The 16,470-nt window shown below is 47.7% G+C and overlaps 1 protein-coding gene across 1 annotated transcript; it reads left to right on the plus strand.

The window, feature by feature from the left end:
• The first annotated feature begins 1,968 nt into the window (after positions 1-1,968).
• LOC115458084 lies at positions 1,969-11,658 on the plus strand. Its single transcript, XM_030187902.1, has 5 exons — positions 1,969-2,041; positions 5,904-6,329; positions 6,477-6,593; positions 8,711-8,793; positions 11,235-11,658. The coding sequence occupies exons 1-5, from the start codon at positions 1,969-1,971 to the stop codon at positions 11,406-11,408; spliced, it is 873 nt and encodes a 290-aa protein (XP_030043762.1). The 3' UTR covers positions 11,409-11,658.
• The last annotated feature ends 4,812 nt before the right edge of the window (positions 11,659-16,470 follow it).

The following is a 16,470-nucleotide window of genomic DNA, read 5'->3' on the forward strand; positions in this document are numbered from 1 at the left end:
TCGGCTCATAACCTGCACACACTTCCTGCAGAACCTATAATGGTCTCGCTCTCTCTCAGTGACCCAGAAAAGACCAGCAGGGCCTTGCAGGACGGTTCCTGCTCACAGCTGGTCAGGGGGGAGGAGGAAGTACAGCAGGTGTAATGGAAATAAGAATATGTGAGGTAGATTGTTCTATAACACCCTCTTATTCTTATAAGAGCACATCCTAATCCTATTTTAACAGGGCTTCCCAAGACCCTGTTGGTGTTAACAAGAGGCATGGAGGAGTGGCATAGTGGTTAGAGCACTGGTCTTGCAATCCAGAGGTGGCTGGTTCAAATCCCACTGCTGCTCCCTGTGATCTTGGGCAAGTCACTTAACCCCTCCATTGCCTCAGGTACAAACTTAGATTGTCAGCCCTCCTGGGACAGAGAAATATCCAGAGTACCTGAATGTAACTCAGCTTGAGCTACTACTGAAAAAGGTGTGAGCAAAATCTAAATAAAGAAGATTCTGGAATCTTAAAGAGTGACAAGATTCCATGCAGAATCTCAAAGAATAGCAATATTCTGGAGTGGAGGAGTGGCCTAGTGGTTAGAGCACAATCCAGAGGTGGCCAGTTCAAATCCCACTGCTGCTCCTTGTGATCTTGGGCAAGTCACTTAACCCTCCATTGCCTCAGGTACAAACTTAGATTGTGAGCCCTCCTGGGACAGAGAAATATCCAGAGTACCTGAATGCAACTCACCTTGAGCTACTACTGAAAAAGGTGTGAGCAAAATCTAAAAATAAAACAGTAAATCTTGGTTACCTGCTATTTGCTCTGTGGCCCTTGAGGCTTATTATTATAATGATAAGAGGGCCTCAAAGTCTAGGGTAATAATTGCACTCTTACCTATCAACACGCTTTGGTTTCTACATTTACAAAAGACATTTTAAGAGCATCTTCTGATGTGTTTGAGCTTATGCCTAACTCAAAGACTATCTCTACTTCAGGAAGAAGGTGACAGCCTGGCTCTTCTGCCAAGCCTTTAATGGCTGTGGTGACTGACCATCCTCTCACTCTGTATCTGGACTAACGTCACATTTTGGAGGCTGCCTACAGTCATGAAAATGTAGGACTGGAGGGGAGTTCCAGAGGACATCTATAGTAATGAGAAAATAGGACTGGAAAAGTAGGACTCAGGGGGAGTTCCAAAGGACATCTAGAATAATGGGAAAATAGGACTGGAAGAGATCTCCAGAGATCACCTAGAGTTATGAAGATGTTCAAAGGTAGGGTTCAAGGGGTGCTCCAGAAGCTGCCTACAGTCATGGAAAGGTAGGACTGGAGGGGAGTTCCAGAGGACATCTATAGTAATGGGAAAATAGGACTAGAAAAGTAGGACTCGGGGAGTTCCAAAAGACATCTAGAATAATGGGAAAATAGGACTGGAAGAGATCTCCAGAGATCACCTAGAGTTATGAAGATGTTCAAAGGTAGGGTTCAAGGAGCGCTCCAGAGGCTGCCTACAGTCATGGAAAGGTAGGACTGGAGGGGAGTTCCAGAGGACATCTAGAATCATGTTCAAAGGCAGGACTTGAGGGGCACTCCAGAAGTCACCTAGGGTCATGGAAATAGATTGAAGGAGGTTCCAGAGGTCATCTAGAGCCATGGAGAGGTAGGTCTGGAATTTTTCATCTTTAAACATTCATTAACCTTAATTTATATTGTGGTATCACTTTGTCCAATGACTTTCCATTCATTTTTAACTCTATATTTTCCCCAGCATATTTCTCCTTAATAAATTAGCTGGGAGCGTGCATGGGGGGAGGGAATCTGGATACCAATATTAACAATTTTTTGTGATTTTTGAACCAGGAGGGAGTGTGTGTCAAGGCAGGAAATGGGCTGTTACTGATGCCCCAATTCTGATATCTCCGCTGTCAGTTCCTCTGACCTCATTTTCACTCCCTGACCTGGCAGCTTCCAGATCAGACGCAGGAATGGAAGACAGAGCAACCCTGCTCTGCCTCTTCATGCTACTGCGGGCTCCCTGCTTCCCTTCCCTGGAGAAAGGTAGCTCTTCTGGCTTGTAGATGTATGAGTGACATAGTTGAGTTGGGGAACCCCATGGGCAGAGCTTCAGAGGCTTGTGATACCGACTATGCATCCAGCACCACTAAAACACTCCCTACCATTGCAACTATAGGTTCGTAAGAGTGAAGAGCTTCAGGTAGTCAGCAGGGACTTAAACAAGGCAGCCATGTGATTGGCATTATTCAATCCAGTCCACGTATTCTGTGGTGCTTTATTAGGATGCATTGTTGATGGCCCTTAAACATCTCTCTGTATAATAAGACCACTTTGTGTCTAGCTGATGAGGGGCTCTCTCTGTGCATGGGGAGGGCAGGCCACTCATTGCATAATTCTGCTACGTTGAGAGTAAATAGAGAGTTTTTAAAATAAGATTATAGAGTTCTCTCCTTCCCAATGTAAAGAATTGTTTGCCATGGTAAAGAAATTAGTAACCCCTAAATCAGGTAGTGGTCATTTGGATACATCTTTCAAGTCAGGTTTTCATTGATGCCTTCTCTTTTGATGTGAAGCTGACAGAGAGTTTGAGAGATTCGTCAATGTATGTTGAGATTTGGGGCGAGTTTTCTGGTGTGAATTTTGAGGTTAAGGTTAGAGCTGGATCTGTTGTTGAGTCTTGCCATGTTTCTATTGCTAAAGCTCTATTGAGGTTTTGACTTTCCTAGTTATCAAGTCTTTAACCGAAGGAATGTTACTTGTTTCTCTGAACATTGCCTCGGTTAAGCCTCTGATAAATAATGATGAGTTGGATGCTTCCAAAGCTGAGAACTTTAAGCCCATTTCGTCCCTTTTATTTTGGGTGAAAGTAACTGAAAAAGTTGCATTGTTTCAATCTGTGGACTTCTTTAATGAACATCAGATTCTTGATCAATATCAATTTGGGTTTAGTTGCGAGCATGATACTGAATCTTTATTACTGTCTACGTCATGTTTTAAGAATGGGTTTTGATAAAGGTTCATCATTTATATTAGTTTCTTTGGATATATCTGCCGCGTTTGTCTCAATTAGTCTTGCGTTGTTCTACGTTCTGTTGGCATTGCTGGTGTTGTTGGAAAGTTGTTTTCTTCCTTTTTGGGTATGCGTAGTTTTTGGGTAGTTCGGAGGGCTGATAGATCTACGAATGTTAGGTTGACCACTGGGGTTCCTCAAGGCTTTGCCCTTTCAGCGATTTTATTTAACATCTTGCTTCTTCCGTTATGTACTTTGCTGAAGGGTTTGGGTCTTTATTAAAGGATCTACGCAGACGACATTGAATTCTTTTTCAAAATTGAAAATTCTGTGATGGAAATCAGTCTTTGCTATGTCTTTATTTGAAGACAATAAAACAATGGGTAAGAGTTAACTGTGTTAGTTTGAATATGTCTAAGGCACAGGTTATCTTGATGTCTAGCATTCCTTTAATTGATGCTTCAAAGTCTTTCAATTGATGGGATGGAAATTAAGTTTAGTAAAATGATTTGATCTTTGGGTGTGACCCTGGACTCTGCATTGAATATGAAATCCCAAGTGACTAAGGTGATTAGTACTGTTTTTTTCCAAGTTAAATCTTATCAGACGGCTGAAAGATGATCTTTCCCAAGATAATTTTCAATTGGTTGTTCAAAGCATAGCGATGCCTCACTTTGCTCTTGTCGATTATGTGGCTAGAAATTTTATAAATAAATAGAATAAGAGGATGCCCTGTCTGACCTGTACCAGGGAGTGAGGGGCTTTTGTTGTATAATTAGAGTCCATCCTTTCTGTCCCATACCGGGGTAAGTAATAAGAACGCTCCCTGTCTACGCGTCCTGTATTTGTGGCTAAGGGGGGGGGGGGGAGATTGAGGGAGCTGTCTGTGACTGTTCTGTATTGAGGGTCGGGAGGAGATGAAGTGCTCTCTCTTTAGAAGAGAAGTTCTCCAAATGATGGTGGGTCCATATCTGGCCCATGGGACAAGTTTAACCTGTGCTATACTCTGACCCCCCATGAAAACAAAGAAGCCACATTGGTGCTATTACTTGCCAAAGATGAGAGCTGGTGACCTGGTGCGTGGCTTGAAGAAGTGGAGAGCTGACGCCATGGAGTATGGCTGGCAGACAGAAGGGCAAAGTTGCTTGTTTTACAGTGGTGTCTGTGGAGCAAGACAGGTGCCTACCAGGGGTAAAGGGTTTTGTGGCCTACTGGGCCAGGAGGAGAGAGGCCCACCAGACAGGGACTTAAAAAGATCTGGGCTTTCTATCCCACTATAAACCATAGAATAACATAGGCAGCCGAGACTCCTCGGGCCTGCTGATATTCAAGATAGTCAAATAATAACAGACACATGGCATTTTCTTAACATGGCACAACTTGGCCGCAGCTTTATTTAAATTACAAACATCATAACCCTGGGCATACCCAAGCCAATCAACCTTCCGGCTTAGCAGCCAAACCCAGTCCGCTGTCACAGCAAGACTGACCAATCGTATACAGAGCTCCCCGCTGTACAGCAAGGGCGCTCAACCGTAAGCGCAGCTATCCCAGCTGCCTAGCTTACACCATCAGGCTTGGGTACCCCGCCAAAGCTGCAACAAATATATACATGTACATTTCAATATTAAACTGGGAGGGGGGGCTGGGTGCACGCTGATGCCCAGACGCCAGAAGAGGACGTCCGGGCTCAGTCCAGGGGTTTTAAACCCCTTCCTATTTCCCGACCATTCCCAGCGGGGTGCCTCTGAGGGGCGGGAACGAGCCCGCCTCGCCCCGCTCGCACCCCGCTTGGGCTAGTGCGCATCCCCGTCGGGGCACGGCGCCATGTTAATGGCGGCTCCGTGCACCCATTGAGGCACTGCGCCTTGCTTTTCTACTGCTTTGTCACTGGCTTATCTGCCATCCATCTCTCCCTGTCTCTCACCCACCCAGCTCTGTTTCTCACCTAACCTACCCCTCCCTCTTCCTGCGAGACTGTCATTGAAATGCTTTTGTGTTTCACTTATGTTCTGATATTTGTCAATATTTGCTTATTTCCGATCTGAAGAAGAAGGGTTACCTTCGAAAGCGAATCAAAAAACATATTAAGTTAGTCCAATAAAAAAGGTGGTGTCTTATTTTCTTTTCTATGTTTTATTTCTACTTATTACCTTTAAAAGTGGATTAACATGGCTACCACACCACTTAAGGCCTCCTTGAAATCTGACTTCTAATTCTTTTGAGTCAATGTACAAGCTTGGGTTCTTCTCTTTGTTCCTCTCCTGCTCCCTCTGAGTGGCTTTCTACTGGGTCTGGTGCTCTGGACAGCAGACAAATGTGCCCCCCCCCCCCAACCCCTTACACTTAGGTCCTCTGCCTGTCTTCGTTCCTTGAACTTATCCATAAGGCTTCCAAGATCAGGAGTGGTGTGCTGCAGGGGTGTCTAGGGACTACAGGGAACCTCTTATTAATTTATTTTAGGACTGTCTCTATGAGGGATGGGCAGGCTTAACCATTAGGCAAATTACACAATTGCCTAAGGCAGCAGCTTCTAGGAGAGTGGCACAGAGCAGCAAAACAATAGCATGTGACAACCAAAAAACTCAAAGAACCATGGGCATGAACTTTTGCCCAGAGGAAGGGTGGGAAATTTTCAAGTAGAGCATTGACCTGGATAACTCTCATTTACCCACAGAAAAGACTTTTTGGGTGGTGTTAGAAGTGATCGCAATCTCAGTGGGGGCCCTAAAGTTAAATGAGAAGAACACCTAATGACCTTGAGTGATACAGCCTGTTAATTGGTGACATCTTTGGACTCTGTGCAGTGAGGTCTGGAAGGGATGTTTTGTGAGATAAAGCATATTCTATTGAACCCACTCTAAAAAATACTTGTGTTCTGTGATTGTGCCCCAGAACTGCTTGAGATGGAGGAGGAGAAGATGGAGAAGGAGGAGGAGGAGGAGGAGGACAGCATCCTGCAGACCCCCCTCTCACTGACTGTAAGGACAGGGGACACCTTCAACCTGAGTTGCAGGTTGATCTGGAGGCAGGCGGCACAACTTCATACCTTGGTCTTCCTGTGGGAGGTTGGGAACCAGACATATAGCCGTGTGGCTTCCTCCACCCCAGAGGAGGCTGCAGGAGGCAAGAGTGCCCCCCTGTCCCTTGGCCGGGATGGCAAAGTGTCCGTGCGGGCAGATCTAGGAGCAAGGGCATCCTGGCTGGTTGTGATTGATGCCCGGGAGCAGGACAGCGGCTTCTATCGCTGCAGTGTGTCCGTGCTGAGACCACTGCCCACACTGGACCTCTCCGGAAATGGCTCGATGGTAACAGTACAAGGTAGAGTGCCCACCTTCCAATCCTGCGCTGTGCTAAACCAGCTTCTACCATCCTACACTATATACTGTCTGATATGCTCTTCTCACCTCTGTACTGGGTTTCACCTTTCCTGGGTTCATCCACATCTTTCTCTTCTCCCCTGCAAAGGTGAGGAGGTGGTGCTGCCTCAGAGTTCTCTGCAGCTTTATGGCTCCCTTCTAGTTTTGGCTCTTGCCATGGGTGGGATCCTGATCATGCTGACAGCCTTTATCTTGACATCAAAAGGTGAGAATTGAGAATGGGGAGCAGGAGGGAGGGATCAGCAGACAGACAGAGGGGGAGGGGGGGTGAGGGAACAGATGACCTGAAGCAACAGTAGATGGAGCCACAGACAAGTTTCAGTGTAATAGAACTTCCCTTCATACATCTCCATACCTCACACATAGCTCCCCTCCTCCAACACAACTTCACTGCCACCCACTCACAAATAGCCACCCGTCTCCTCCAAACACAACCCCACTCCCTTACAAGCAACCCCTAATGTTGAGAGCAGCAGGCTAAGTCCTAGAGAGCTCAGCTTCAAATGCCATTGGCAGCTTCTTGTGATCTTGGGCAAGTCACTGAACTCTTCATTGCCTCAGGTACAAACTTAGATTGGAATCCATCCAGGAGCACGGAAATACCTGTTGTACCTAAATGTAACTCATCTCAAGCTACCCCTGAAAAAGCTAATCTCAATCTATACACACCCCTACATGTAACTACCACACACACCTTTGCAAGTAGCCTCTCCACACAACCCCACTCCTTCATGCCCACCCACATACATAACCCCTTCCATGAGCACTTGACCCCTACTTCATATTAATGTAGGACCCTGATGATAGTGGCAAATTCTACAGCTGGTACCTCCATTTAGGCACCCCAAGGTCACATAGGAGGAGCCTATTCTGTAATGGAACCTTGGCATCCAGAGGTTCCATTATATAATTCTAGCATAACTCGGCATTGTTGCACCTAATATTTATGTGCTTGTACTTAAGCCAATCATAGAGCTGCTGTAAGTGTGAGCTCCTAAATGCAGTGGAGATGTGCGTAACTTACATTAGGCTGTAAGTTACCTAAATAAGCGGGAGCCCTGCCTAGGTCCCACCCACTGTTTCTTCTGAGCTGAGTGAGAGTCCTCCAACTGCATTGCTACCAGTAGAGGGCGATTCTTCAATATTGTGCTTTCAGTTGCAAGGGGCGGGCAGGTTCCCTGAAGTCCTGCAGAGCTTGCTTGTCCCTCACTATTTAAAATGTGATAGTGAAACAGCACCACCCACTGGCAGGACTGTAGGTGGAGGACTCCCCCTCAGCTTCAAGGGAACAGTGGCCCACCCATGCCTTGCTCCTGTATACACCCCCTGCTATGTAAGATAAGTAGATATTTCTGAAATAGCACTTAGGATGCCTGATATTTACAAACATATGTGTGCATATGCACTCATGTAAGTCTGTATCCTGTACATCTAACTATATAAACGAGAGGTGACCGACTCACCCGCAAATGCGCAGTAGAGACTTCCCTCTCTGTCCCACCCCCGCGTCAAGACCTGATGACGTCAGAGGACGGAACAGAGAAGGAAAGGAACGCTGCGCTGCAGGCGAGCTGATGAGAGGACTCGCAGAGGAGAGTTGATGGACACGGGGGCAGGGGAAGGGGAGAGGAGGGTTGCTGGACATGGGTGGATGGAAGAGAGGGGACGGAAGGGGAGAGAGGACAGTTGCTGGACATGGGGGGGGGCAGGGGAGAGAGGAGGGTGGCTGGGCATGGGTGGATGGAGGGGAGGGCAGGGAGAGAGGAGAATTGTTGAATATGGATGGAGGGGAGGGAAGGGAAGACAGGAAGGAGATGCACATGGATGGAGGGGAGACGGAAGAAATTCTGGACATGGATGAAGGGGAGGGAACACAGAGGAAGGAGATGCACATGGATGGATGGGAAGGGAGAGAGAAGACATGCTGGCCATCCAACTCTTATTTTTCTTCTTCGGCTGTTCCACTACATTGTTAAAAACACAATTCTCGCCCGTTTTAACGGGCTTAACGGCTAGTTCATACATATAACAAGTGCATAAAGGTGAGCGCCCGGTATACAGAATTCCCCATATCAGTCCCAAAGACACATACACACACAGTGCAATATCTAAGCTCGGGGGTGGGGTGGGGGTGAGGAGCAGTGTCTGGAAGATCTAACAGATGGGTATCTTATTTAATGTTATGTTTTGTCTAACGTGAAGATTAGTTTGCTATTTGTAAAGATTTTATTACTTATGTAATTTGGAAACTGCCTAGAATTGGAAGACAGGGCAGCCTATAAATCTTTGAAATAAATGAAATAAAATATTGCTTTTCTTTAGGAAAATGCACAGGGGCTCGAGAAGAGGTGCGACCACCCATCACCAGGGATACCGAAGAGAACACGTGTCATGGAGTGTCAAAGGTGTGCATAGAAATCAGACTAGACCAGGGGTGTAGCTATCATGGGGACGAGGGCACCGTAGATTTGGCCCTAGACCCCCCCTTCCCGCTGCCAACCCTCCCCCGCCGCCATTGTGTACCTTTGCTGGCGGGGGACCCCAACCCCCACCAGCCGAAGTCCTCTTCTCGGCCGCGTGGCATTGCTTGCTGAATGATCTGATCAAGTTTCTGTGCGTGCGTCTGACGTCAGGGCATCAGATGCACGCGCAGAAACAGATTCAAACGTGATCAGATCATTCAGCAATGCCACGTGGCCGAGAGGAGGACTTCGACTGGTGGGGGTTGGGGTCCCCCGACAGCAAAGGTACGTGGCGGGAAAGGGTTGGCGGCAGGAAGGGGGAGACGAGAGGGTTGCGGCAGCGGTGGGGGGAGGGTGAAAGTTGGCGGCAGGTGGGAGGGTTGGCGGCGCTGGGGGGGGGGCTAAAATGTGCCCCCTCACCTTGGGCTCTGGACCCCCCTCCCGTCGAAGTCTGGCTACGCCCCTGGGTCACTAGACACAATTCATATCCCAGCTCAGATCTTCCATGCCCTGAGGCTGGGGATAGGGAGAGTGCTGAGGAAAGAGCAGAGGGAGGTCAGTCATTATGCAACAGTGGCATCTAATGGAGGAATGCGATGACCCATGATTGCAGGGTGAGGGTGAGCACTCTGGTGTGTGTTCCTGGCCATAATTATTCCTACAGTGACTGTGACAAAATATAAAACAGAAAAAAAAAATTTCCTGAGTCATTGGGAATAAAAGCTAATGAGGGCAGATCCTGGTTCCGGTTGATCTAGGTACCCAGAGGAACAGGAGGAAATAACTTATACAGAGAAAGAGAAGGAATGCAAAACTGTTCGTGCAATTGAAAAACACGACAATTTCTTTAACATGTCAAGATCAAAGCAAGATAGAATAAGACAATGGCTAAAGAACAGAATCATAAGTTATGCAGGGTCACAAACTCCAAGTATTATGGGAGCTGTAGTCCAGACTCCTGAAGAGGCTCAGCAGGTCTTCAGGCTCCAGATTACCTGGTGTTGATGTGACGTAAACAGATTTAATTATGCAAGAGAAATGCAATATTTATGTTGGGGGAACAGCACAACCTGAACTGCACGGTGATTAAGGAAACACACTCAGAACATTAAGGAAGACTAGATTCTTATTCTCAGCTGCAGAGTACATTTATTTACAATACTGTACGGGCAATGCATTAATTTTAGCACTCAGTTTAGGGATCTTATACAAGCAAAATGGGCCACGGGATAAATATTCCTAGAAAGTCTGAATTATTGATTGTGCTGGATCAGGATGAACTCACTGATTGGGATCCAGATGTATCCTTTCTTCGTTCTGTTGTTGGTCGGAGTGGTAAAGAAGGTTCTTGCTTCCGCAGAGGGGAGCTAGATATGATCCTTTGCTGGCAGAAAAGGTCTTCTGTTTGCGGAGTGGAACGTGGAGAAGGTCTCGTCTTGGGTGAAGATGAGGAGTCCAGCAAAGGTCCAGAGAGAGGGTGGATCCAACAAGCAAGCGAGAGGAAATGAAGCCTGCTTTTATCATTCTTGTTGGGCCATTAAGAACTGAGGTCCCATGGTGTATAGGAACCAGGGCTTTTTTTGAGGGGGTACTTGGGGGTACTGAGTACTGGCACCTTTTCCATTGTCTGCTAAAATTGACCCATGGTCTTCAAGTTTTAATGAAAGAGCTCAGGCTCTGCAAACCAATTCTGCCTTGTCATAGATTCTGTGACTGGTTGCAGGGGGCCTGGCTATTGTGGGGTGGGTCCCTTAGCAATCACCCCCATCTCTGAAGGGTGGCCTGGCATTTGAGTACCGGCAACCATTTTGGCTGGAAATAACGCACTGGTAGTAACCCAATCACAATTCAGGGATAGTTGAAACTGGTTCTTTGGGCTTTGGAGATGGAAGCCTGAAGGTCTGAGGAAAAGTCAGTTTAAACCTGCTTGGCTGGTGACATGTGTCGTCTTGCCTGGCTCTGTATCTCGATAGCCCTGACTGTTGGATACCATTTGGAAGAGCAGTGGCTGTCCATGGAGGAGGAAAATCTTTAGCTGGTGGAGTTTAGGGATCCCTGCCAGCCACAGCAAGAATGTCTCAATTTTGGGTGGGCCTGAGTCTAAATTGGGTGGGCCCCAGCCCACCCAGACCTCCTGTGGCTACACCACTGCGATCAGTTCCAGCCAGTAACACTTTTCATAAATCCTAGATCCAGCAAAATTAATAACCCAGCAAACTTACTACATCACAGTACAGTGATACACACTGATCTCCTCACTTCTCCCTTAAAAATAAGGAAAAATTTAGAAATGTTTTGTTCTGATGCAAATTTTGGATTCAAATCCTCTCTCTCTCTCTCTCTCTTTCTCTTTCGGAAATGCCTCTGCTTCTGCACCTGTCCAGACCATGAGGGACAGGACAGTATATGCAGAAATCAGGAATGCCCTCCACCAGGTCCCTCCACCACGACAGGTTGCAAAGGGCCAGCCACAGCCAGACACTGCCAAAGAGATCGCCTACAGCGAGCTGGTATTGCTGCTGCCTCGGGCTACCCACGTTCCTACCACAGTGCCATGACCGTCATACGCTTGGTGTCCAGAAGGCTCCCTCTGCATCCCAGAGATGGCAGCACATCTGCTTTCCAGGACACCGAAGCTTGCGGCAAGCTTGGGAGCCTCCCATCGAAGAAGACCGCTGTGGAAACAGATTTCCACGGTGCCCATTGAGCAGGTGGGGGATCTCAACCCAGTCCGCGGAACACACCTAGCCACTCGGGTTTTCACGATATCCACAATGAATATGGGTGAGATACATTTGCATACCACGGAGGAAGTGTTTACAGATTTATCCCGTGCATATTCATTGTGGATATCGTGAAAACCAGACTGGCCTGGTTGTGTCCCCAGGAGTGGTTTGAGAACCCTTGCCGTAGAGTGAAAATGAATTTCTTTGTTCCTCTCCCGAGCCAGGGCTGGGCAGGCTAAGGAAGTTGACGAGGGTTCATTGGTGTATGATGTTACTTATTTCCTCATAATGCCTCATTCATTTAAAGACAACTTTTCCTCACAGGGAATGAAATGAAGTCAGATGGTTACCACAGGGACCAACCAATGACAGGACAGCTCTGCCGCCTCCCTCCTCCCCCCTCAAGAGATTGCAGCTGAAGCGGCCCACTTCAATTCCTTGTAGAAAACGTTTCAAAAATGAGATTGTAAGGGTGGGAACCGCCCCAAAAAAGCACGAGCTGGGCTGAGAGATAAGGTACTTTACTGTTTGTGGCCAACATCTGAACTAAATTGGACGAATACGGTTTAAAGGTGATAGGGGGCAGCCTTGTACTCTACTGTCTTTTATCATATTTTAATTATATAATCAAGAACGTAAGAATAGCCGTACTGGGCAGGGCTGCCAAGAGACGCAGCTGAGCCCGGGGCAAGACCCCCCCCCCCCCACACTCACTCGTGCTGCCACCACATTCAGGCCTCCGCCCCCACCCCCTTACCTTCCTCAGTCTGTCGCAAAGAGGTTGGCTGAAAACCTCTTTGGTCTGTCGTCTCCTGCTCCTGTGCGCTGGGATCCGAATGATTGTATTAACGCGATAACCTGGGTAAGCTGGGTTATCGCTTGAATGCAACCTTCTGGGTCCCGGCACGCAGGAGAGAGACAGACCTAGAAGCAAGAAGAAGCTTGCTGCCACCGGGCCCCCCCCCCTTGGAGGCCAGGCCCAGGGAATTTTGCCCCCCCTGCCCCTCCCCCCGATACTGGGTCAATTGTTCTACTGTGCTGCGCAGCTGTGTATTTTTGATACTACGTTAACGTTACTCCTGTTTGCCTTCTCCGAGTTTACCTCAATGCTTATGTTTGATCATTTCACTAGTTATGTTAAGAAAATTGTAAGTTTTATGTCAAACTGTACCGGCTGCTCACCACCTCGGGTGAATCTCTTCCTAAAGATGGTTAATAAATCCTAATAAACAAACAGACACATTTACTGTTGGAGGCGGACAAGAGGCAGACGTAATGATCTCATAATACCAGTTTTCAACCCAGTCCTCAAGACAACCCAGCCAGTCAGATTTTCAGGATACCCGCAATGAATATGCACGAGAGATTTGCATGCACTGCTTCTGTTGTGTACAAATACAGTTCCAGATAGTGTAGGAATATGTATTCATTTCAAAAGGGGTGGAAAAACATTACAAAATTTTCAGTTCATTTTCAAACTAACCAAAACATTCTTTCCTCAGAAATTCTGTTTTTTTTTTTTTTGTTTCCTTTCATTTAGGAAATGACCCTCTAGGTATCACCCTATAACCCCTCCCCCCCCCGCTCATTCCCCTTCCTCCCCCAGACCCCACTTACTGCATCAAATTCTATAAAATGGGCAGGAACAATCCCCAGTCTATCTGGGTGAAGTCCTCAAAGTAAATGGAATGGGGTAAGAGCGATCCCCAGTCATTTCGTCCCCACTGTGTATGTTGGGTCTGGGCTTTGCCCACTTACCCTGACTCTGAACCATGGGCGTAGCAAGACCTTGGCGGGAGGGGAGGGCCAGAGCCCGAGGTGGGGGGCACTGTTTAGCCGCCGACCTCCCCTCGCCACCGACGACCCCTCCCCCCACCACCGCAACCGCAAAACTCCCCCTGCCGCCACCACCGCCCGCCCCGCTGCCGCATCAGGTACCTTGTTTGTTGGCGGGGGTCCCCAAATCCCGCCAACCGAAGAGTCTTCAGCGCCGGTCAACTCCGGCGCCTTCGTTGTGGGATCATCTGTTTCTGACGCCTTACGTCCTGCACGGGGCCACGCTGGAGAAGGAGATATGGCTGGCTGACACATGGGCCAGCTGGAAAGGTATAGCAGGGAGAAGCCTCTACAATATGGAACTCAAGGCTTGGATGCTTCCTAGGGGTTATGCTAATGTGTTTTAATAGAGCTGTGGCCATTTATGCCCCAGAACTTGCTTCTTGCCCAGTCATTGTGTGTCTTATGTGTGAGGGCCTGAGGTGTGAGGGTGTGTGCAGCCTGCCTATGTTAATAGTTCATTAAGATTTGCTATATGGCTAACTCACAGAGATCAGATAAGAACATAAGAATAGCCATACTGGGTCAGACCAATGGCCCATCTAGTCCAGTATCCTGTTTTCCAAACAGTGGCCAAGCCAGGTCACAAGTACTGGCAGAAACCCAAATCATGGCAACATTCCACGTAGAACCCCAAAGAATAGCAAGAGGTTGTGGAGTCGAGGACTGTGTCAAAATTTAAGAAGGCATGGGATAAGCTTAGGGAAAGGAAGAGTTAGGGGTTTCAGAGGATGGGCAGACTGGATGGGTCATTTGGCCTTTACCTGCCGTCATGTTTCTATGTTTCTATTCTGGAATCCTAAAGAGTGACAAGATTCCATGCAGAGTCTCAAAGAGTAGCAACATTCCATGTAGAACCCCAAAGAATAGCAAGATTCTGGAATCCTAAAGAGTGAGAAGATTCCATGCAGAATCTCAAAGAGTAGCAACATTCCACTTAGAACCCCAAAGAATAGCAAGATGCTGGAATCCTGAAGAGTAACAATGGGCCATCTAGCCCAGTATCCTGCTTCCAACTGTGGCTACGCCAAGTCACAAGTATTTGGCAGAAACCCAATTAGTAGTAACATTCCATGCCACCAATCGCAGGGCAAGCAGTGGCTTCCCCATGTCTGTCTCAATAGCAGACTATGGACTTTTCCTCCAGGAACTTGTGCAGATACGCTAACCGCTGTTACTACATCCCCCAGCAAAGAGTTCCAGAGCTTAACTATTCTTTGAGTGAAAGAATATTTCCTCCTATTTGTTTTAAAAGTATTTCCATGTAACTTCCTCAAATGTCCCCTAGTCTTTGTACTTTTGGAACGAGTAAAAAATCGATTTACTTTTACTCGTTCTACATCACTCAGGATTTTGTAGACCTAAATCATATCTCTCCTCATCCATCTCTTTTCCAAGCTGAAGAGACCTAACCTCTTTAGCCTTTCCTGGTATGAGAGGAGTTCCATCCCCTTTATCATTTTGGTCGCTCTTCTTTGAACCTTTTCTAATTCCACTATCCAGCTTATAATCGAAAAAGAAAGACGCCTATATTTCGACCCAAATCGGGAGATGGGCGTTTTTCTTGCAAAGGCGCCCAAATCGGTATAATCGGAAGCAGATTTTGGGCGTTTCTAGCTGCACTCCGTCGCGGAAACGAATAAAGTTGATGGGGGCGTGTCGGAGGCGTGGTGGAGGCGGGACGGGCGTGGTTATCAGCTGAGGAGAGATGGGCGTCTTTAGCTGATAATTGAGAAAAAAAAAAAGGCGTTTTGACTGCGATTTTGGGTCACTTTTTTTGGACCCTTTTTTCTCACGAACAAGTCCCAAAAAAGTGCCCCAACTGCCCAGATGACCACTGGAGGGAATCGGGGATGACGTCCCCGGACTCCCCCAGTTGTCACTAACCCCTTCCCACCAAAAAAAACCCCACTTTAAAAACTTTTTTCCTAGCCTGTATGCAAGCCTCAAATGCCGTACCCACCTCCATGACAGCAGAATGTGTTCGATCCTCTCACAGCGTTTCCCTGGGTCAGATGTGGCTCTCGGGTGCACTACAGGGTCACATCAGCATTGCATTGTGGTGGGTGTAGGGTATTGGGCTCCGTGATTTCATTAGCTTGTGTTACAGTCTCACGATGTTGGTAGTTGGTAGGCTCTTCTCCCATGGTGCTTTTCCCCCTGCCTACTGGGTCAGAGTGTGCCCTGTTGTGTTTCCTGTTGTAGTCCATGCGGTAGTGGCCATTTTTGTAAGCCAGTTTTAGTTCCCTTTCCTGTGTTAGCCACGTTAGAGAACTTAGTTCTTACCTTGAATGTGGCTGAAAGAGGGCATTGTACAGCATTCTGCCAGCTCTGACCTACTGCTAATCTCAGTACCAGGGAGACTCGTTGCCAGTGGGGCACAACCTCTGATCTGCAGTTAACTGTGAGTAAACACGGTTATTCCAATAAAGGATGTTTTCGGAGAGATTAGTCTTCAGGTGTCAACTGGTGTGCCAATGTTATACAGCAGCAACAAGTCCTAGAGGCCTGCGTGTATGCAGGTCCCTGGAGCACTTTCAGTGGGTACCGCAGTGCACTTCAGCCAGGTGGCCCCAGGCCCATCTCCCCCACCTGTAACACTTGTGCTGGTAAATGGGAGGCCTCCAAAACCCACTGTACCCACATGTAGGTGCCCCCTTCACCCCTAAGAGCTATGGTAGTGTTGTACATTTGTGGGTAGTGGGTTTTGGGGGAGGGGGGTTGGGAGCTCAGCACCCGTGGTAAGGGAGCTATGCATGTGGGAGCTTTTTCTGAAGTCCACCGCACTGACCTAGGGTGCCCAGTTGGTGTCCTGGCATACCAGGGGGGCCAGTGGACTACGAATCCTGGCCCCTCCCACGACCACATGGCTCGGATTAGGACGTTTTTGAGCTGGGCGTTTTTAGTTTCCATTATCGCTAAAAAAAAAAACCAAACGCCCAGCTCAAAAACGTCCATTTTTTCGAAAATACGGTTCGGCCCGCCCCTTCACGGACCCGTTCTCGGAGATAAACGCCCATGGAGATAGGTGTTTGCGTTCGATTATGCCCCTCCACAT

The sequence above is a fragment of the Microcaecilia unicolor genome, chromosome 14 (genome assembly GCF_901765095.1).
Source record: "Microcaecilia unicolor chromosome 14, aMicUni1.1, whole genome shotgun sequence".
NCBI classification, from domain to species: domain Eukaryota; kingdom Metazoa; phylum Chordata; class Amphibia; order Gymnophiona; family Siphonopidae; genus Microcaecilia; species Microcaecilia unicolor.